This window comes from Lipophrys pholis, assembly GCF_963383615.2.
Source record: "Lipophrys pholis genome assembly, chromosome: 18".
In the NCBI taxonomy this organism is placed as follows: domain Eukaryota; kingdom Metazoa; phylum Chordata; class Actinopteri; order Blenniiformes; family Blenniidae; genus Lipophrys; species Lipophrys pholis.
Window position 1 is genome coordinate 14,781,949 of NC_137646.1, and position 22,022 is coordinate 14,803,970.

Sequence of the window (22,022 nt, forward strand, 5' to 3'; positions counted from 1 at the left end):
TCAAAATTGTCTGAAAAATGGAAAAGAATTATGAAACTGCTAAAGCCAGGTACATAAACAGCTGAAAGCGTAATGGAATGTTCACCATTCTAAATAGTAATTGAAACTTCAGAAATGCGCTGCTCCAGGCTTTGATTTGGTGGAAAATCACAAAAATGTCTCTATTGGTCATAAAGGTTGCAGACCTTTGGCCTAATTAGTAGTGCTTGAGCCATTATTAAAATAACAAGAGGGACCTTTCATTTCCTATGATTTGCACATATTGCTGGGCATCGAGATCCTGAAATAATACTCAAGACTATACCTGTCCTTTAACCCATGACGAAGGTGCTGTCCATATCCTGAAATAACTTCACATTCACGAGAATAAAATATTCATATACTTCCTGTTCATCAAAATCTAAATAGAGGAAATGACAGCGTTCTGTTCAACTTTTCTTTACAGCTTTAACAAATAATGACACAGCCCAGATCAACTATTTCTTACTTGTTTTTAGGTGTACTACTGTAAGTTTATGCATATTCTCCTCTGTCCAGGTAGGAAACGTTCCAAAGCAATTCAATCAGGTCAACTGGGCTTGATCATCCAGTATGTCTACAAGAAAGCCTGCTCTATCGAGGATTACATTACACAGAAAGTATCCTAGTATTCTCTACAAAGGGTCAATCAAGTTAAATGCATGCTGAATAATTTATGAAAAACAATCAAACAACCATCCAGGAAGCTCTGGACGTGAAAGACGATGTTAAGTTCCTCACAAATAGCATGATGTAGGACTGAAAATAATTGTATCTCTAAATTGATAATATAGTTTAGCCTTTCAAAAATATAATATTTCATATTACAAGATACAAAAATATATTTTTTTTAATTCTAATTTCTGGGCAGGAGAGGCAGAATAGCATTTTCATGTAATTGTTCTCAAAACTAAACAAACATATAATCCTGAATACCGGCGGTAATCCTGAGAAAGTAAGACATCTGATACACACAAGTTGAATGAATAAAAAAAAATCATTTTATTAACTTCTTCTTAACAAATCATCACAATGTGCAAAAATAGCATTAATCAACCGTGTAACAAATTCAACTATTAAAAAGACGATTTCTTGGTTGCCCATCTTCATAGAAGACAAAATAAAAGTCCCGCCTAAAGGTTTGTGGAGCTGAAGTGGATGAAGAAGGTCCTGATCTCTTTGGGCGAGATGGTCACAGTGAAGTCTTGAAGCTCCGGAGGATATTTGTCCTCTGCGAGATGGGAAAGGAAGAAAAAAAAAAAAGGGATTACACCAGATCTACTTAGTGATCTTCTTTGCAGCAGTAACTCACCCTGATCGGGTTTATCCGCAGTCTTCCACGTCCAACGCTGCAGACTGCTGATGTTCCAGGTTCCCGTGAGGGAGCGCTCCTCCAGCTGCTCCACCTCGCCCACGCCCTGAAGGACATCCTGTCCACACCACGGAACACAATGATAATTCTGTTGTGTTAAAGTATAAAAAAAAAAAATCTTGAAATATCTTTTAACGAGCTCCGTCAACTGTGATTGAGTTGAGAATTCTGGTTTGATCAACCGTCTTGCCCTTTTCTATGTGTCCATGAGCAAAACGCCGAACCTTAAGATGATCCTAATGGGCGTCGAGCACCTTGTAAGGCAGCCGCCAACAGTGGAGTGAAATACTGATAGAATAACGGCTTGAAGTATTTCAGTTTACGTGTAAAAGGAATCGAAAATACACAAAATTGAAAATGTACTTTTCCATCGTAGTGTGAATTTTGTTGTGAAGTTAATTTACTTTTAGGTTCACGGTGACGGGCCTTGACAGCTCAGGGTCGTCTCCCTCTTCGTAGATGTGCATGATTCTCAACAGGACCCGATCGTAGTCTGGCTCCACGTGCAAAGTCTCACCTGCGTGTTAAAGATACGGCTGCACAATCCAATACACAGCAGCGTGTTGACATTCTGGAGAAGAAACAAACAAACAAAAAGGCAGATATTGCCTGTAAACCTGAGCGTAAGTGGTTGAGATGCACATCGTGATTCGCACTGTAGTTCCACCCGGGAACGCTGAAGCTCAGCAGGTGGAGGTTGGGAGGGAGAACGACCGGACGCACGGGAGAGGTTTTCCCGGGCTCCTCGCCGCGCCACGGTTTCTCTGAGGAGGCGAGAGACGGTGGAAGCTTAGTCATCGAACGCTTTTCAGCGTTCTCAGGTTATGGTCTCTCCTGGTTCGAGACTCACCAGGCTGGTCTACGGGCATGACGACAGGCCGGTGCTGCAGCTCTATTGCCTGCCGTTGATGCAGCTTGGAGGCGGCCTTCAGGGAGCCCAGCAGCACCCACAGGGTCGGCCTCACCACCGAGCTGTCGTTCAGGGTCAGATTGTAGCCCAGGTTCCAGGCCAAGTTGTTCCAAAGTCGCCGATGCAGCATGACCTGAGACGAAACGGGGATGTTTAAGTTTCTAGTCCGCAAATAGGGACCCGGTAACTAAGATCCATTCATCCGTCGTCCACAAAGCTTTATTTAATCCCGCCTCTGTGTGAAGGCAGGTTACACCCTGGTCAAGCCGCCGGCGCCGCACAGGGCAAACACAGAGAGACAGACAGTCACACTTATGGACAATCAAACGCCTTCTTAAACTGTTTGCCTTTTAGCAGCAGGATCCTCCTCAAAATCTCTTTAAGGAGCTTCATGGTCAAGCGTCTGACCGGCTCTGTGTACACTTCACAGGAAATCCTTGAAGATAATATCAACAGGCAGCTTTTCTCCAACTTCTTTTTAAAATGTCTATATTTTATTACTGCTGCTGTGCTTTGTCTCATATAGATTTGTTTTCAATCCTGTGGAGCACTTTGTGAGATGGTTTGTTTACCTCAAGCTGTCCGCTGGCCGGGCTGCTGACTCCATGGGCTCTGTCGCTGAGCAGCACCAGCCTGCTCAGCTCGTCCTGGACGTAGGCCGTCCGAACCATGGGGAAGTAGTTCTGCCAAAAGCACAGCGAATATCGGTTTGCATTCGTCTTTTGGCATTTGAATAAACCCTTTAGATGTCCACCTACTCTTGCGAGAGTGTTGTTGACGTATTTCCTAAATGTCCTCTTCATCATCTGGAAGCCATTGGCATCGGTGTAGAGGGTTTTGTTGTTCTTCAGCGAGGAGCTGGTCCTGAGGACAACCTCGGTGTTGAGGTGAAGCGGTCCCACTGAGTAGGTCTGCTCCAGTCTGTGACACGGCAGTCTGGCCCCAGAGCATTCTGGGACACGGGTGGTGATGGAGTAGGCGTAGTCTTTATCGTTTTCCTCTCTAGAAAACATCCAAACGTGCATAAGTGTCTGCAGCGTTAACTGACCGTCGAGAGTTCGCCGTGGCTTGGTTCTACTGACCTGTAGAAGTACTGCCTGACCTCAGTGACGATCTTTCCAGGGATGATCTCCATTTCCACGGCGTCGTAGGCTCGCACGGCCGAACCATTGGCGCTGAAAATGTAGTTGTCAGAGATGGGCCCAGCTTTTACGTCTCCGTTTGCCTCGTATTCCCAGAAATCCTGTGTCAGCCTCACTCGCTGCTTTTCTGGGCTTTAAGTGAAGAAAGAAAAATCCAATTTCATAAATTAGAATAACCGGATGTCAGAGTAATACATAAGGACATGTAAATAACACAAGGACATATTAACGGTGAAGAAAAATAGGAATATTGGATTGTCCACATACAGCGTAACTGGATCTCAAGTGGTCAGGACCAGTAAATAATAGCATCATAATTTATGAACAACTTTAAAACTCTGTTTCTGTGCAACAAAGTATTAATCAAGGAGTTCACATTTAATGATCTATCCTTTTACAACACACGAAAAACCTGAAATTTGAATAAAAGAAATGCAATTCCAACAATATTGCAGCGTGTGCTTTACAACTTACAGACCACAGTGGGTTTTTATTAAACGATTTACATCTTCAAAGGCTTAAAAACATTTGGCCACATGTAGCTGGAACTCAAAAATATAGCAGGCTGGTTGTTATTGGGATCAGAATAATCCCAATAATAAAACCGTGTTGTAGTCCTCATCACCTGAACTGATTCTCCACATAAGAAAATAAACTGTACCCATGTGCGCCCCTGGTGGTCAAATTAAGAATTAGCAGTTAATGGCATAATTTCTCTCTCTGGCAAACCGGCCATTTGTCTAACATCTCTGATAAATCAAGAGGTTTATAAATAGTTTTTTAATGAAAAGGCAAAAAGTGATCACCAGATCCCTAAAGCTCCCTGATGCCCCACCAGGGTTGAAAACGATCACTCAAATTTTTATTTCAACCCTTTTCTTGGTATTTGGATTTAAATTTTAAAACATTTTAAAACTCTTGTCGCTCTGTTAAACAACTCAAATCATCGTATGACGGTGTTGAAAACCACTGACTCAAATCAAGCCGTGGTTTAGGCGGAGGAAAGCTCTTACAAATAGGTGATGCTGTGCAGGAGATTGGTGTCCTGGTCGAACATCAGCCTGTAGCATTCGTTGAGAACAGGGAGAAGCCGCCTGCCCGTTTTCTCGCGCTCCTTCACACGGCGTCTCTCAAACAAAACCCCTTTAGCTTCGTAGGCGCAGGCCGTCTTGGATTCTGAGTGGCACGAGCCGTCAGAAAAGCGAATCAAGTATTTCCTATGCTGGAGGCCTCCGAGTTCCAGCATCATGAAGAGGTCGTACGTGGTGTTGGACTCTGATCTTTGGATCTGTAGCAGAGACGGGACGTGAAGGCGGTAATTCAGTGCAGGAGTGTCAAACACAGGGTGGAACATACGGTCCAGTTTCATCCCGAGAGGGCCGGACCGGTCAAACTGTGCCATAATAACCTTTTTAATTTAAACCTTAAAGTTTAATTTTGTTGTGGCGCAGAGCACACGTGATGAAAATGTATATATTTTCACCAAACCACACGATTTCTACACAAAATGACTACAATCTCAAAATAAAGCCAGTTTCGATGAAACTCTGGTGCAAAGTACAGAAACGTCACAAACAGCTTCCCCTTCAGCTCACTTCTTTGTTTTGCACCAGATTCCCATCGTGTGTTTTTCTTCACACGATAAGATGAACACCTGCGGACATCCATAACTAATCTGTGTTTGTCTTTGAGAGGCTTTTGAATTCATTTCATCATTTGAATTTGACTGCTCATACTTAGCAATAAAAAAACAAGGTTTATCACCATTATTTCTCACAGAGACGAAACTTTCTGGCGCCACCCAGAGGAGGCCTGCTGCCCCACACTTTGACAACGGCTGTCCTAAATCAATCGTTTCTTTCTTTCTTTTCTTAAAAACTTTTAGCTTTGACCACACATCCAAATATATGGTGTTATCGTATCAGACGCATGTTGGCTGATGTTTGCCAACCGTCGCTCCTCTATATTAGCGGCTATTCAACATAGAAAAGCAGGAGTCTGAACGGCCAGAGACTCAATGTGAAGAAAAACTGTACCTGTGCAGGGACGGGGTGTCCGTCCTCATCAAACACGGCTGCACTCGGTAAATCTGCTGTGATGTTGATGATGGCGGTGACGTTCCAAGCTAAAGGGTTGTAAACAATGACGTGTTGCTCCAAAGACCGATGGACTCCTGGAATGACAATAACGGAGGATCATTACTCCCAAAATAACCTCAATTTGGCCTTTTTTTCCCCTTAAAACATATATTCAAGTAGAAATAATCCTGTGAGTGGGGTTTGATTGCTGTACTTCAACAGCTGCACTCTGCAGCTTCGACACTAAATCCAAACAGAGGGACTTTAATCCAAACACCACTGAATGATTATGAGCGTCTTCATTCAGACCTTTTGTGCGGTGGCGCCTGCCCAGGAGGCTGGGGACTTGCAGGTTATGGGGCAGCAGAAAGAGTGCAGCGAGCAGCTCCTCGGCTCCCATCATGCCCTGCAGGAGATGCTGGAGGTACATGTCTGCTACTTTGGGAGACTCGGTTCCAGTGATTCCATCATGGTGCTGCACCTATAAACCAGGAGGACAGTACTAGTTGGTCCCAGCGCCTCTCCAGTTTTCACACTTGTCTTGAGTTCGATTTCCTGATGGATTACCTCAGAGACAGCCCAGCGCAGAGCTCGGAGCTTGTCCAGGGCCCAGGCGCTGGCCACCGGTCCATCTGGGAAGCTGATCCGGTACCTGGTGAAAAGCGTCTCGGCTGCGTGCAGCCGGGAGCTGGCCTGTCGGGCCAGTCCTTTCAGTACATTCCTGGAGGCGTAGAATCCCGTCCAAGCCTGGAAAGGCTCTGGGAGACATAACAGTTGCAGAATATATTAGCGAGGAGGCGTTCATGAGCTCTTCCTGCCTTTGACAGACGTCCCATGTGACATACGCTTCCTTCCTTTACCTGTTGAGTACGGCAGAAAGTCTTCGCTCCCACGGACTTCCCAAACAAGGCCAGACTTGTGGATGGCTTGGAAATATTCACTCAGAGTGGCGTACTGCACTGTTACCCCGAGCTCTTTGCTGTTCTGGTTGATGTACGCCATCAGAGGGTCCATGTTGGCGAATTGCACCGATGAGTTGTAGAACTGCTTGTCGCAGCCCTGAAACCACAAGTTGTTTGAGGGTTTTATGTCCGCGACCGCACAGCTGAAACGGAAACAGCAAAATGAAACGACCTCGGGCCTCGTTTGCTCACCCACGGCCAGAGCACGTGGTCAGTCCGAAACCACGCCGCCCTCTCCTTGATGTTCGCCACCATGGTCTTGGCGTAGGCACTTATGGTGTCTTTGGTGACGGGGAGGCTCATGTTGGGGTACACTCCATCTTTAGGCGGGTCTGGGAACAGGGCGACTCCGTTCCAATAGAAACCAGAGCTGAGATGCAAGAATGACTCCTTTTCAATCAACTTTCACGACGCGTGTCTCTAGAATTACTTTCTTTAATGCAAATTTTGAGCTGGAACTGTAGAACAGTGCACATGAATACAAATGGTAGCGTAAATATATGTGAGTACCAGATGGATTGGACCTTTCGCGCACGGTGTGAAAAGCTTGAGTACCTGTTGGAGAATGGCAGGGAGGATGGAGTGCAGTAACTAAACTGGTCCATAGTGTGAGTGAAGATTTCTTGCTGGGCTTTCAAAGAGGGAGACGCTCGCCACACAAACTGTAGTTTCTGTAACAACAAAAGAAGTTTAAATGATAGTTGTGATTTATTTCAATTTTTTTCGAACAACTGTGTAATAAGAGCTCTAGATCGTTTTTTATGCAACAAACCCAAACAGTCGCTTCTCCTAATTACTGAGTTAACAGTGGATTTGAATGTGATGTTACTTGTGTTAAATAGTATCAGTCGCCACAGAGCTAATCATCACCTTGTTTTTCTGCATGTTGTCTTTGAGGTCGTAGTCGACGCGGGAGATCAGGTGCGCGTTGAAACCGGCCAGGGCGAACAACACCGGCGTGGTGGCCGACGCTCCAAACGGATCCACGTGCCAGGAGAACTGTGGGCGGACGCCGAAGGTCTGGTACAGGAAGCCGTGGCCCTCTGGAGCAACGCAGACGCTTCTGGGTTAGAACTTACAGCGGCGGCGTTAAAGGCGGAGGAGGTGTGCTGCACTACCCGTCATCTGCAGGATCTCGTCATTTAAATCGGTTACGGCCTCATCGTGCATCACTTGGCCTCCGATGATGAACTCCAGTCGACCTTCTTTCACAAGCTGCCGGACCTTCAAACGCAGAAAGATTAAATGACTACCAACGGAGGCAAAAGTACGCAAACTGGTCCCGTACGTAGAGACGCAGATGTGAAAATGAAAAGTACAGTTTAGAAATAGATAAAAGTGATAAATGACTGACAATTTAATCTTCTAACTCACAAGGCTGCGACAGAATTCACCAGAGAGTTACCGAAATACACGATGAGTTGCAGGACTTCGCTTAAATTTGGAACAAAAACACAGAAAACTCTTTTCGCAGGGCATTTTCATAATCCACAAAGAAAACTCCAGCTCATCTCAAGTTGGTTTCCACAAATCAGAAGGTGCAGGAAATGAGAAATTAGCCTTTTGTATGTCAGCAGCTTCAGCACGTCTTTTAGGAGCTTCGTCCTGCTCGACGACAACACGACCTTGTAACTTTACGGTCAACAATTGTCTGTTGCAAGACAATCGCCAGTGGCACAAATATTTAGGATAGGAAAATAGGAAAATCTTCCTTTATGGAAATAAACACATGAATGTGTAAGGAATGAAAAGGTATGAAGATGTCGGGAGTTAAAAATCTTTATTCAAGTGACGAAGTGAAACTGCACTCTTGGAAAGAAGAACAACAACAACTACAGAGAACGTTTCACATCATGCCGCTGGGCTTCGGCATCCTTACTTGTTTCTTATGGGAATCGGTGGCCACGGTGTCCCACCACAGCCGGAAGAACTCCTGCTCCACAGCGATGAACCGCCGCTCTTTGTGCTTCGAGAGCTCCTCGCTCACGCTGCTGTACACGTTGGCTGCGTAAGCGTGCATACTCTCCTGTAAAAACAAACAAAGGTTTAGTCACAATGAACAAAACACTCGTGTTTTTCTAATCAAACCTGTGGCTTTGCAGTATTTGTAAAACTTCAAACAAAGCCAAGGCTTTAGAAGCCACAGAGTTGCTATTACCAGTTAAATACAGTCTCAAAAGAAAAGTAGACTTTTGGTGTAAAAAATAAATAAATCACTTTTAAGCAAACAAAAAATGTCTTTCGGTGGTAATACTAAAATAACCTTTTTGTATCAAGATGCTCACAACAATCACTTTTTGACAAGAATAGACCGCAGGAACTGTGATCTTTCAGTATTTTTATGTCAAAAATAAGATTTTAGTGATAAGATTTAAGCAGCATCATAAAAAGGACCTGTGGTCTGAATCAGTTGAGTCAACATGGCAAAAGAGACAATATATTACAAGCAGTCACTATTTCTTACATATTTGAACACCTAGAAAGAATAAATTCGAAAAAAACCAATGAAGAGTAAAGGTATTTTAAGGCAAAAGTACCTTTCAGTCGGTACTGAAAAAGTAATAAGAACATCTGTAGAAGTAATACTTCTTTACAGCGACTGGAATAAGCAAAGGGAGTTCTGAAGTGACACTCATAGTGGTGGAAACTGTTATTTACATTCTATTTCTCCTTTTAAATCCACTTTCCACTGTCTAAGTCTAAGACATAGGTTACCTGATGTCAGTGACAGTAGTATTTAAATATTTTACCATATCAGTGTGTTTATTTCATCTCACCTGGATGGTGTAAACCCAGCCAACATCCATGTGACTGTGGGGAATTACAAATGTCTGAATCGGCTGGTTGTCGTCCGTCACGACACACGAACAACAGCAGCAAGCAACAAACAAGAACACTATGATAAACCTCATCTTTTTGGTGCAAAAAAAAAAAGGAGAAACACCGGCTTCCGTGTTATTATTATTGTGTCTTGTCTTGAGAGCAGCATGTGACACTTCATATATACGGAAACCCGCACGGACCAAACACGTTCGCGAAGTGGGTGTCACGTGACCTGTAACCCGGAAGTCATCGCTGTAAACACTGTACGTTTTGGAGGTGAGAGGGAAGTTTCACGTGTGGCAGAAAAATGTCCAAAAACACCAAGATAGCGTTGATATTCGGAGGCTTTGTGACCGTTGTGGCGGCTGCGTTCTACCCCATATTCTTCTACCCGCTGACGCACAATCACGAGTACAGTAAGTAAACCTGCAGCTTCACTTTCAGATACAGAAGGACTTTTTCATCATGGTCATGTTTTATAATCTTCGGTTCACATGAATAAATCTAGCTGGAATAACATGCATATGTTGCATGAAACTATATCGGCGTTTGGCACTAACTCAACCCTATGATCAGAAAATATGTGAGTGAAAAATAGCATTGATATATCCCTAAAATGTTATTAAAGTTGCTTTCCACACTATTTAAACATCCACAAAAGTATTGTTTATTGTCAAAGGTCATATTTCAGTGAGACTTAAGGATTGTATTTTTAAATTTGGTAGACATTTCTGGTTTTCACCTGCTATAAATATGTTTTTTTTCTTTTTGTGTTGTATTTTGTGTATGTTTTGACATGTCTGAAACGAATTAATATTGATAAACAATTAATTGTCTAAATAATCACTACCCTCCATTTATCATAAGTGTGCCTTTACATATTTGTGCATAAGTTTCTTCAATAATAGCTCGGATAAATGTAATTTCAACCCAATTTAATTTTTCATTTTTAAAAATCCCAAATTTCTCCGAATCTGAACTATTACAACCATACATTTTTCTGCAAATTAAACATAAATTAAATTTATGTGAAATGCCCCCAAAAAACATCTTTCTAAAGTGCTGAAGGAGTGAAAACATGTCCTTAAAAATGGACACAATAACATATATTCAATGATTTCTAATCTGTTTTTATCAATTTGTTAATCAAATTACAGCAATAGTTTTCATTCTGGGGCAATCATATACCTTTGCATACCTGGCTTCAATAAAATAAGAACATATAATGAGAAGACTGTTGGTCTACCTGACAGAAATGGCAAAAATCTAAAGTTTTCTCAAGATTTCAGAAATTATGAACCACACAACCATTAGTGGGAAAATGTGTTTAAAAATTCTTAATTACATCCAAAGTCATTGGGAAAAAAAAAGTTCCTTTAAAGCAAAGAACCAACAAAACCTAAAAATGTGTTGTTTTTGAGAAAATATGTTCTTCTATCTATGTGCGTATGTGATTGTGTTCTACATTATATGCGTCGAGATATTTCATGAACTAAAAAGTAAACATCCATGGTGAGAATTTGCGTTTCCAAGAACTCTAAAATAAACAAAAAAAAAACCATTCAAAACCACCAATATGTATATAAAGCAACAAAGACAAGTGACGCCGGGAAAACTCATAAACTTACCAATTGTGGTTTTCGACTTCTGCCTCACTTCTCCCCTTATTGAACGGCCTCTTTAATCCAGAGCCAGGAAGATGGAAAGTCAGGATATACATTGGACCGAAGATTGATGGTAACCAGCTGCAGTGTCTGAAACCTTCACATGTCTCACTGATGTGCTGCTGCTGTTGCAGGACAAGTCCAGAAGATGAACCGGGCAGGAATCAAACAGGCAGACGTGCAACCTGTGGGTAAGAGACGGCGTTGTGGATGAGCGCATTTAACATTTAAACTCAATTGCACAGCCATGGTGACATGGAAATGAAAGTGTTACTACACACCTTTATGTGAGCAGACAGAATGTTTGAGTCTCCACAACAGGCAGGGGGATGTATACTTAATGCTTTATAGGTCAAATCTGTTGAATTTGAGTCTCTTCGCCCTCGAGTGTTTGTTGAATTTCTCAACGCATAGTTACTTTTTTTACTTTTGTGACATTTTAAGGTCTTGAGCATATTTCAATACTTACAAAAAAAAATTAAATCCACAGGAATTCTGTAAAAGGTTTCAATAAGCCTGCTAGTTGCTGGATTCAGCAGTATAATGTGCCACAGAAGAGTCATGTTTGGTGTAACAAGAGGAATCGAGGATGTTCAGGGTGAAGGGTTTAATAAGTCAGGAATAAATCCCGCAGTTGGACTTCAGTTCCCACAAGCACTCTGTGCATGCACAAGTCAGTTTACAAAAGGTTTCTTTGGGTAGAGCTCCTCAACACAGGCTCACTCACAGCACACGTCAACACCTCATATTATATTGTATTTAGTGGGCTTCATAATAATATGAGGATTATTTATAACTATGAGTAGTTTTTCAAACAAACGCGTGCATCAGGTGTTGCAAATTGTAACTGTCCACTTCACTTCTCCCTGATGGAGCCTCACTTCTGATCCTTGCTAAGACTTTCCAGCTCAATTCGGATCCACATTTATCAAGATATTTTGGAATTATACGACAGAAAACATCACAACAAAAAGCACAGATTTAAATAAATCTATCATGCTTATGATCTAAGAATACAGTAAGATATAGTTCTACACCTAATTTATAGAGTCACGCCTTGGCCCGCAGGCTCACTCTTGTTTTTTTTTTTCTTTCCAATCTGAAGGTGTGAAGATTTGGTCTGATCCCTTCAAGTCGGAAGGAAAATGACGGCCTGAGACGTCCGGTTAATTCCGAACACTGATGAGGAGTCCGTGCAAGAAAGTGTGTTTTTGTTGAGTGGTTTGTTTGCGTGTGTGCGAATGATTTCAAGAGTGTGGTTGTTATGATTGTAACTGTTAAATTAAACCTTGACAAACTTAAAGCTGTGGTCTCGTCACCTGACGTGCTGGTTTGCCTTTGGCCACCGGGGGGCGCACTACACCCACATGTTGCCAGAACACACTTTCCAATGTTTTGTTTGTGAGCGTCAGATATTTTGGACAAACCTTTTTATTTCCACAAGCCTTGCTGTGGAATGCAGCTTTTAGGAAATGTTAATAGAATACAGAGGTTTGTTTACCCCTCTCATTCACAAGAATCCCTCTTGACGTCTTATTTTGATTTAGTTGACGTGAGAGTCATAAAATGGGTTCAGCAGATGAGGGACAATGTCCAGTAGTGTGCGGTATCATCTTCCAGAATGGAAACAGTAGAGACAGAGTTATTCCAGGACACATCACTCTGTATTTTCATTTCCCTGTCGCAGTCCTGGGGTTTAACTGTTGCTAAAATGGCATGTGACTCTGGCTGAACATAGACATAGGCTGAACGGACGGTGCAGAGCTCCAATGATCTTGTTCAAAATCCAGAACCTCTTTACGAGTCCTCGGATGCTGTAAAAGCACAGAATTCCAAAAGTACCATTACCCCCCCCCCCCCCCCCCCCCCTGTACTTTTGTGGTTTCCTGACATTGACCAGCATCCCCTTTCAGAGCGCGCTCCATCAAAGTCCTGTTGGGGGGGAAGATAGATTAAGAAACAGCTAAAGCACGTGTTTATAGTCCTTCAGAGATGCTGCATTTGAAAGTTGCCCTTAAATCTTTCACAGTCCGAGATATAAGCCTGTACTTTCAGGCTTTTAGGGCCGTCAGCGAGGCCCGCTGCCAGCGAAACTTGCTGCACAGGCCAGCAAAGGCCACTCTCCTTCACAACCCCCCAATCAACAAGCCCCATTGTTTATGAGAGGTTGTTATTGTTGGGCTGCATTCAGAAACAAGAGAAAACTCAAGAGCTCTGCTGTGCAGAGGCGTCCAAAGTAAAGAGAGCGAGGGGTGAGGGGGTGGTTAAAGAAAAAAAAAAAAAAAAAAAAAACCAAAAGCAGAAATTCCTCTCATTCCCTGCTGGTGTTTTCCAGATTCCTCAAGCGACAGCTCCTCGGCTGTGTGAGTGAAGTAAGCAACCAAAGGGGAAATTGAAGCGAGCGGCGAGAGGAAGAGAACCACATTCTTGAGGGGACGCGTCACCTACAGACAGAATAGAAAGACACTCAATCTCGGTTACTTTGCCTGGCGGTGTGCAGCAGGTTGTGCAGCGTGGCCCTTTCAAGTTCCTCAGTCCTGCCCCTCCATGAATCAGTGCCTCGGCCACTGTGACATTTCATTCCAAACTCAACGTGTGCCTGTCCCCTTTTTCTCGTCTGCCCCTCCAAGTCTCTACCAGCTTTTATGGTTCTGTGTTGTCCACATCCTCTTTATGTGCCGCCTTGTCCCATTCACTAGGATGTGTAGATAGACACCCATCTCTATAAAACGTTCAACAGGGTCACAGCTCACTATAAAGCAACACCAACTCAACAATGTCGCCTCCGCAGCACTTTTACACTCCTGCTATTAACCCATCACACAAATCTCTCCTTTCTATTGGAGAGGGGTTTTTTTGGGGGGGGGGGGGGCACATCGATGTGGCTCAGAGCAGTGTGTTGGCCGCGAGTTCAAGAGCGGCAGATAATTGGCGAGGTTTCTAACTAATCGCCATGGGAACAAGGGTTGTCAGACAGGCCGCAGGGTTGCAGGAAGAGTTTGGATCATGGCACTTAAAAAAAATACCGGCTGAAACAGCAACTTTACAAAGTTTTAAGGAATTCACTTAATGCCACAGAAATGGGTTCATAGTCTCTCGTCAGTGAACGGAGGGTGGCGTTTGGCACTTTCACCTCACGCGGCAAGAAAATCCTGTTTAGAGTCGAAGCTTTCTGTGAGGGGTTTGCATGTTCTCCCTGAGCGTGCATTGGTTTTCCGCAGGCGCTCTGCAAATGTTGTCTGTCTTCCTGCGTTTGCACTTTTAAGCTGTAAGTCAGTAACATCCAGTCATCGGCTTCTGTGCCTGCTTCATCAGCAAGTCCTTCTACACAGACACGCCAGGGGTCATTTAAAGTCACCAATCAATGAGCATAACTGGCCCGTGTTTGGGTTGTTAAAAGAAAACACACTAACCAGAGAAAAAAACAACTCCCTGTCTGCAAAGGAAGAAGATGCAAGCCTCCCACAGAAAGCCCCCAAAGTCAGACACAAACAGGACTTTCTCACTGTGGGAGAAAACGTGAGAAACGAGTTAATAATTACAGATTGCAAGTTAAACAGAGGAAAAAAGTACAGCATGTGCTCATTATTGATGTGTTTGGGTTCTGTTTTGTTTTTCCAGATTGTTTTCTTGTTTGTGTTTGTTTTGGGAAGCTTCTGTGAGTGTCACTGTGGCAGTGCTATGCTACAGTGAGTGTAGGCATTGATCATTATGGTCACACGAGGTGTCCTGTCCATACTGTGGTACCGAATATGTTGGAATGTCGCTTCATAAGTCCCCGAACTGGCGAGGGAAAGTGAAACCCACTGCTTGTCCCTCACACTAATGACCACTGTAGACCCTAAATCGGGTCCTGATATCTCTTCGGGCTACCCACTGCTTCCTCAAAATGGGTTAAAAGCAGAGGACAAATGACATTTTTTCTTGTATGTTGTCCTCTGCGATGCCCATTATGTGAATATTACTGGTCTCATTGATCAAAGATTGTAAATTAAATCCTATAGGATTAATTTGGTAAGGGACTCCTGTATTCTCTAACACAAGGGGCCGTTGAGGGGGATTCTCAGAGCAGAACATGACACTGAAGCACAGAGTGCTCGTATTGAGGTGTCTCTTCCCAGGAGGCCGAAAGGAAAAAGTTGCGAGTTGCTCCACTGCAACACCCAGACACACTCCGATGGCATTTCTTTTATATATTCCCAGTTAGAAGACTCTCAAGAAGATCAAGACAACTTCAGATAATTCACACTTCACAAAACTACACATCACCATCTTGGATACGCTGCATAGCCCTTTAAAACAATGTGCCGGAGTGTTCCACACATTCTTGGGTCAGCAGCTGTGGAAATTGAGATTACAGGTCTGAAGCGAAGTCTCTCAACAAGCAGGCGAGGCCGACTGCTCCACTGACAGTCAAGGTCCGGAGCAAACAGGGCTGCATTCACTGCTGGGTGCATGTGTGTGCATGTGTGTGTGTGTGTGTGTGTGTGTCATTCAGGAAAGAAAGTGAAGAAGTTCAGCGAGGAGGAGCCCAGCATCCCCTCGAGACTAAACTGTGGTCGTGGAGCTTACTGGAACTCCAAACATCGTGTGTGCTTTTGTGTTGTGTTCATTTCTGCCTGAAGCGGGACCACAAATAGATAATTATGGTTTTGTTTCAGCTTGCATCTCCTCTGCCCAGTCGTGAAGGCATTGCAGTTCATAGCTGCGGTGTGTCCGCTCTTTGGGGCAAAGGGGGGGGGGGGCGCATTGGGAACCCATGGTGAGGGAGGGGTGGGGGGCAGATGCTGCATTGTTTGTTCTTTCTCCCTCTTGTTTGCTGGTGTGACTTTGACTCATACAGACACGGTTAGTCATGAGCACGTCTTGTAGCCATTTGGCCACATGTGTGAGAACATGCTGTGCGGTTTTTAACCTCCTAAAGTCTGTTATTAGCTGAGCCCATTACAAACACTCATCTAGTCATTAAGTTCCATTTCTTAAACAGTGAGCCTTAAGTTCTTGTCTTGGACTTCAATAAAAAAATTTAAAAAAAAGTTCCTTGTAGTTACAGCGAGCTTTGTTGCTTTAAGTGAGTGTGGAAACACGTGTCGAGAAAAAATAGATGGCGATGCTTGTGATAATAGTCTACTGCATCAATCCAGACCGAATCGAGGCATTATCTGATGGATTTCATGTTTACTTCTTCAAAACGTTCTTTGACAAATCCTTCTGATTTCTTTGGTTTCCAGTAGAGTCATTCCTTACTCATTATTTTGAATTTCACATCAACAGATAGGTTTCTCGATTTTTATGTTAAACAGAAAATAAATGTTGCTTTTTTTTTTTGGACTCCAACATTTGCCCATCCATGCTCACCAAAATATGAACCATAATGATTGTCAGATGTTCCCTACAATATCTCTTTACCAGGCAGATAATAACACAATAACATTCATGAACCCTTGTGATCTTTTGATTTCTACTACCTCCAAAAGCAGATCATCATTTAATCATATAATTTCAAAAATCTTATTATAGATGATTTCATTAATCCTGCTTCTCAAATCCTTTATTCTAGATATTAGAACTCTTGTCTTCTCTGCATACAGGATCCTTTATTATAGTTGCTTGTCCAAATGTTCGGTTCTGTATTTATCCCCCAAAAACTCAACAAGCATTGCACCATATTAGTCATTTGTATCCTTCTGTGTGCATTTCCCCCAAAATGGTACATAATATAAATGTAATTTGATTCAGTTTGGGATTTTTTTTATCACTCAAATGTTGCGGATAGTCTCTGGAACTTTGTTTTTCTTTTAGTTAGACTCACGAAAGGCTTAAAGCCAGCTAATATTATTCCACATAAGGATTTCAAATGAGTGTTCACATTGGAATTAGGTTACAGTTCCCAGTCAGTAGTAACTTTAACCCAGAATCATGCCTGTCTTCATAAAGTACATGTAATAGTTTCATTGTGACACATTAACTGTCTGAATGTTACCCATCTCTGATCAATAAAAGGAGTTATGAATCAATAACAGTGAGGAGAAGCAGTAATTATAATAGTTTCCAAAAGTAGTAGTGTTCTATAAGACTTTACTTCAAAACTCTATGAGCATCTTTTACTTTACTTTTTTTTTTTTATTACTTTTTCAGGTTTTCTTTTGGTACCAGTAGGAAATATTACCAGCAAACAGAAAATGAACCCATATTCAGACAAGCAGTAGCAGGAAAAAAAGACCTCACACATGCTCACGAAGCATATTGAAATCACAGAAACACCTAATAATCCCAACTGTTTATGGCAAAAGTCATTGTGGTCCTCTTTCCTCGGGTTGATCGTCAGGCAACCAGCGACGGTGATTCAGCAACACCTCCCAATGAGGTAAGTAGGAAATTCTCAAATGTGGCTTGAAGAGTGCCAAAGAGGTCTGTCGCTTGGCTCCCGTTCACATATGGATCCGCCGAGGAAACGTCTCAGCAATTAGCCGGAGTTTAATGTTGGAAAGTAAAAGTTAATATTTCCTCTTTATGTATATTATCATCTTCTTCTTTTCCCCCCCCCCCCCTCAAAGGAGAGGAAAATCTTTGTTATGGACAGACCTCATCATGCAGGCCATCTTTCCCTCATCTACCATGTTGTCCCATGTTCCACTGACTCCCAGTCAGGAACCACAATTGCATTTCACTCAGTGCCGTCTGATTACCAGACTACCGCACACACGCACGCACAGATTGAATTATTACTGTCACCCATCCTAAACACACATCATTACACCATTGCAGTCTGTGCTTGTGTGAGGCTCAGCCGTCAATCAGGGTGTAGAGCAGGTTTCCGTTTTACAGTCCCATTATGATCTTCAAAATGTCTTGTGCACTAAAGCGCCAGGGCAACTGTTGATTTAGGCAAGGTGGGTGATGAAGAGGGCCAGAGCTGTAAGCAATCATGCTGTTCTTTCAAAACCTCTTGGAAAAGAGAGAAGAGGAAGGAGAAGGGAGAATGATTTATAAGGCACCTTAATACTTGACACATTCATTTGAGAAAATAAGTCTGCAGCCTATCAAATCCATTGCTTACATTATAAAAACCCACTGAAACCTCTTTTAAAATGCGTTTCTTTTTTTTCTTCTTTTTTTTAACACTCAGAGGGCCATTTTTTATTCATATTTCCTGGCACGGCACGCCAGAGTCAAAATAAACAGTTTAACCCCGAGGCAGCATTTAATAATTATACTGTGAACAATACAGAAGGTGTGCGATTTCACAGAGCCGTTTAACAGCACGTAATGCAATAAAGATTGATAAAAATGTGCAGCGTTATGATCTAATATGACACACCGAGTCTTGTTTTCGTTGGACTCCACGTGCAACAGGACTGAATGACTCACAGCGTTGAAAATATTCACAATACCCTGCTATTTTCATTCAGCTACATGAGCTCCGGCTTGTTATTAGTGGTTTTCGCTCTGAGCTAATTAACTCGATAAGTCAAAGTTATATCCTAATGGCGCAGCTGCTGTAGGGGATTAAATAGTTTCAATAGGTAATAGGCACCCAGAGTGGTAGCGGTGAGTCATATTTGGAGTGTATTTTAAGGGCGAATGGCGTGTGGGTGAGCAGACAAGATCTGCGTCTGGGTTCCTCATGGGTTTTCATTAGAGCCTCGTGGACGACAACAGAATATATGACTTGGCTCGGTCCGGGAATTCTGGGAAAGTCATGGAATTTTGGACGCCTCGACGGAACACAGGCTGTCTGCATTTGGCCCATTCCCCATTGAAGACGAGGAAGGAGGAGGAGGAGGAGGAGGAGGAATCCTCCTCCTGCAGTGTGTTTGTGTGTGTGTGGTAGGCCTTAAGGACATCCGCAGGGAGCTGACCCAGAACAATGACAGTTTTACAGCACAGCACTGGGCAGGCAGACAAGCGAGCTCACATGTGGCTAATATCAAACAAAAGGCCAGAATCTCACTGATTTCACAGATTCAACGTGTCCCGATGATTAGCGAAGGCCGGTGATCTGTGTATTTCTCCCCCAAAACTCCAAAATCTATTGAATCTGTTCAATGCATTTTCCCTAAGTACTTAAACAACCCATGTGGCTCCTCGGGAGAAAATCCAACAAGAGTCTCTTGTGCTTTTTGAGTTTTGACTTCTGTTCTGCAGTCCAACAGAGATGAAAATGATCCAGTGAGAGTGTGTTTGGTGCCGTGTGCAGCTGTTACTCTTACATGCCAGCAAGTAACTTCAGAAATGTCACTGTTGCAAATTTTTTCCAAACACGCATTGTGCAAACTTGCGTTCTCGCAACGTTCTTCATTTTTGTTTGGATTCCACAAAATGATGGTGTTTGGATTTTACGCTCGTGCTCGCAGAGATCTGACAGTTACTTTGGGGAATCGGCCTGAAGTCGAACACAAGTCGAGGATGTACGACCTGACAGTTGCAAGACTTGACTCCCGACAGACCGAGACGCAACATTTTAGTTTCGAGTGTTGCTAAAATCCTGGAAGGACTAAAAGAAAAATAGAGCAAAATGTGACTTTAACAGCTGTGGAAAGAAAAAAAAAAATTCATTATCATGTCACTCTAACTTCTGGCGTTTTAGGTCCCGAAGAGATTTGCTGCTGACTTGGATTTTCCTGGACCCGTCGTGAATGCACATTTGAGAATTTCTTCAAGAACTAAACTTGAGCTTTGCTATTTAAAAAAGTTGTGTTTGGATGTGTTCTTATTGACTGTAGCTTATCTGAGGAATCTATCGGCTATATCCAAACTTATGGTTTGTTCTGAAGATCTTGGGAAAGTGTTATTTCCAGCATCTGCAATGCTTTAATAACTTAGGACCTGACATAGAATACTTGTTGTCAAACATTAGGTGCATTCAGCAAAACTCATGACCTCACTTGAACTTGTCCTTAAACCAAAGGCAGCACATGGGGGGGTGGGGGTTTTAACAGTTTTAAGGGAGGCTCAAAAACAGAAATGAAAGGATACAACTTTGCTTATAAGTGGGAGAGTAAATAAAATGTCCTAAATGTGTGTCATTTGACGTTTCAGAGAAAACCTCAGGCGGGAAGGTTTCCATGTATTTTCTCAACATCTCAACTTAACATCAATATAATGAAGTTAATATAGCTTGCATCAGTGCTTTAGTGTCTTTGTGGTTGAAACAGCACGATCACAATGCCTCTGGTTTTAAGGAACTGAACAACACAATACAAGCAAACTAATGAGGGTCTGTGGGTGGAATTCCTTTCCAAGCGTTGTCCCAGTGGAGACTCAAACTGTGACTTAACACTTTCTGTTACAAAGTATTAAAGTGAGACTTGTACTTTTACACAGTCTCTTAATACTTGACTTGACTCTTGCTCCTGAAAAAAAAGTGTATTTATCTACAATATCTGCGACTCCTTTAAGACCTGATTTGCTCTTGTACATAAGAACAAGTGGTCTGCCAGGAAAATCTGTTACACTTGACCCTCAAAGAATCTCAAAATATCGTGAAAACAGGACAAGCCGCCGAAGACAGTTCCATAAATTTTAACACAGGATCGTGGAAATCCTATTATTGTATCCTTTTGAAACACTTGAAGGCTTTGGAAAGGATCCTCTTTCCACGACTGCTGAAGAACTTCATTATTTCCTTCATTTGTTCGCCTCTATGGAAGGTCAGAAATAAACCTTGGTCATGTCGTGTGCATAACCCTAAACCTAACCACAGGATTAAATAGCACCCATATGCCCTGATGTCAGTAGGAAATTTGCAGAAAACGATCGAGTTGCATACATAAACCTCATCCTCATATTCTGTCCAAAGGGTATGCTTCTGCCATCCCACTGAAGAAAGCCACCCTGACATAAAAGTAGAATGATATCCCACCTGAGCTACCAATGATCTCTCCCTTTGGGCTACGAGCTTACTTTGTGGTCTGCCGTTTCCCTGCGCCCTCCTCTCCCCATTCATCCATCCCTCCGTCTGAGCTCCATTCAGAGAGAGAAACAAACCACATGTTTCAGGGAGGAATCCCAAACGGGCCGCGTCCCAGACCAGAGTACCTCCAGCTCTCCTGCCCTCTGGCATCACTTAGCTCTACCCTGTCATTAAAGACAAGGTTGAATGATTTGTGTTGGAACGGAGTCCTTTATTAGATCAGGATGGGAGCGGAGAGGAAGAGACAGGGGAGTGATGTCACCTCGGGTCGCCGCTGGAAGTCTAACTGTAACAGTTGGAGCAGTGCTGCCTTTGGGTGTTGCCGGAGGCAACGCTGGTGCATGCGGATGGAGATCGAATACGGTGCATCTGATCTGTATCTGGATGAGTATTTTTGGTTCGCGCTGCGGGTACACAGGCGGGCGCATGCAACGACGTGCGGTTGGAAAAGTATAGCCTGCTTCATGTTTCGTTGGCCCTTTGTTTCAGTGTTTCTTTAGTGGGTGGATGCTTGAATGAATCATTTGGACAGGGGCTGAGGTGTCAGAGAGAGTGGTTTGGTTTCGAGGGGGTGGCGGGAGAGAGAGGGGGAGACAAGACAGAAGGAAAACCAACTTGTACTTGTGGTTTTTGGACTCCTAATGCACACGGCTGCTGAGTGATGCCTGTCTTCCTCCTGTTTACCTACGGCATGCTTCCACATCCACTTCTTTCTGTTTCCTGTTCCCACAACTTCTCGCCGGCATGTTCGTCTCAGGAATTAAACCCGATCGATTCAGTTAAGGATGAAACATAACTGCACGAATGATGATACATCTTGCGTCTTTGAGAGCGAGCAACCAGACCAGCCATAGGTGGTTAATGTGAGCGCTGAGCTGATGGATCTTTAGAAGGCCTGTGAGTGAGAAACAACTTCACTCGGATGTGCAGAAACACATCCATCAGCCTCGTACAGGAGTTTCAATGTTAGTCGTAATCACTGCTGGAAAGTCTCACTGACTTTGATATGACTTTTTGTTGTAAATGCAAACAGCTGCTGTCTTTCTTTTTGTCACCGCGCTGATTGTTATCATTAGCCAAAGTTGTTCCCGTAAAGGTTACTATTTTGATAAACCTATTTTTAACCCAAACTCTGCC

At 43.1% G+C, this 22,022-nt stretch overlaps 2 protein-coding genes across 2 annotated transcripts; one reads left to right on the top strand and one right to left on the bottom strand.

The window, feature by feature from the left end:
* Window positions 1-997: 997 nt before the first annotated feature.
* man2b2 (mannosidase, alpha, class 2B, member 2) lies at window positions 998-9,467 on the bottom strand. Its single transcript, XM_080486040.1, has 19 exons — window positions 9,260-9,467; window positions 8,362-8,508; window positions 7,601-7,706; window positions 7,353-7,525; window positions 7,038-7,153; window positions 6,675-6,852; window positions 6,381-6,579; window positions 6,088-6,278; window positions 5,830-6,001; window positions 5,479-5,615; window positions 4,456-4,730; window positions 3,383-3,574; window positions 3,059-3,302; window positions 2,873-2,983; window positions 2,241-2,433; window positions 2,008-2,154; window positions 1,795-1,907; window positions 1,331-1,448; window positions 998-1,249 (listed from the first exon to the last, which is right to left on the bottom strand). Exons 1-19 carry the CDS (start codon window positions 9,392-9,394, stop codon window positions 1,152-1,154), a joined length of 3,045 nt encoding a protein of 1,014 aa, XP_080342166.1. The 5' UTR covers window positions 9,395-9,467; the 3' UTR covers window positions 998-1,151.
* An 89-nt stretch (window positions 9,468-9,556) lies between these two features.
* smim20 (small integral membrane protein 20) lies at window positions 9,557-13,235 on the top strand. The gene is made up of 3 exons (XM_080486819.1): window positions 9,557-9,721; window positions 11,104-11,160; window positions 12,075-13,235. The coding sequence occupies exons 1-3, from the start codon at window positions 9,613-9,615 to the stop codon at window positions 12,116-12,118; spliced, it is 210 nt and encodes a 69-aa protein (XP_080342945.1). The 5' UTR covers window positions 9,557-9,612; the 3' UTR covers window positions 12,119-13,235.
* Window positions 13,236-22,022: the final 8,787 nt, after the last annotated feature.

Excerpts from the sequence above, each read along its gene's own strand:
- man2b2 (XM_080486040.1), bottom strand. The coding sequence starts at position 9,394 with ATGAGGTTTATCATAGTGTTCTTGTTTGTTGCTTGCTGCTGTTGTTCG. Across the intron at positions 6,853-7,037 it reads TCCCTGCCATTCTCCAACAG|CTCTGGTTTCTATTGGAACG; the intron begins GTACTCAAGCTT and ends CTTGCATCTCAG. Across the intron at positions 6,002-6,087 it reads TGCGCTGGGCTGTCTCTGAG|GTGCAGCACCATGATGGAAT; the intron begins GTAATCCATCAG and ends CCTGGTTTATAG.
- smim20 (XM_080486819.1), top strand. The coding sequence starts at position 9,613 with ATGTCCAAAAACACCAAGATAGCGTTGATATTCGGAGGCTTTGTGACC. Across the intron at positions 9,722-11,103 it reads GACGCACAATCACGAGTACA|GACAAGTCCAGAAGATGAAC; the intron begins GTAAGTAAACCT and ends CTGCTGTTGCAG. Across the intron at positions 11,161-12,074 it reads GGCAGACGTGCAACCTGTGG|GTGTGAAGATTTGGTCTGAT; the intron begins GTAAGAGACGGC and ends TCCAATCTGAAG.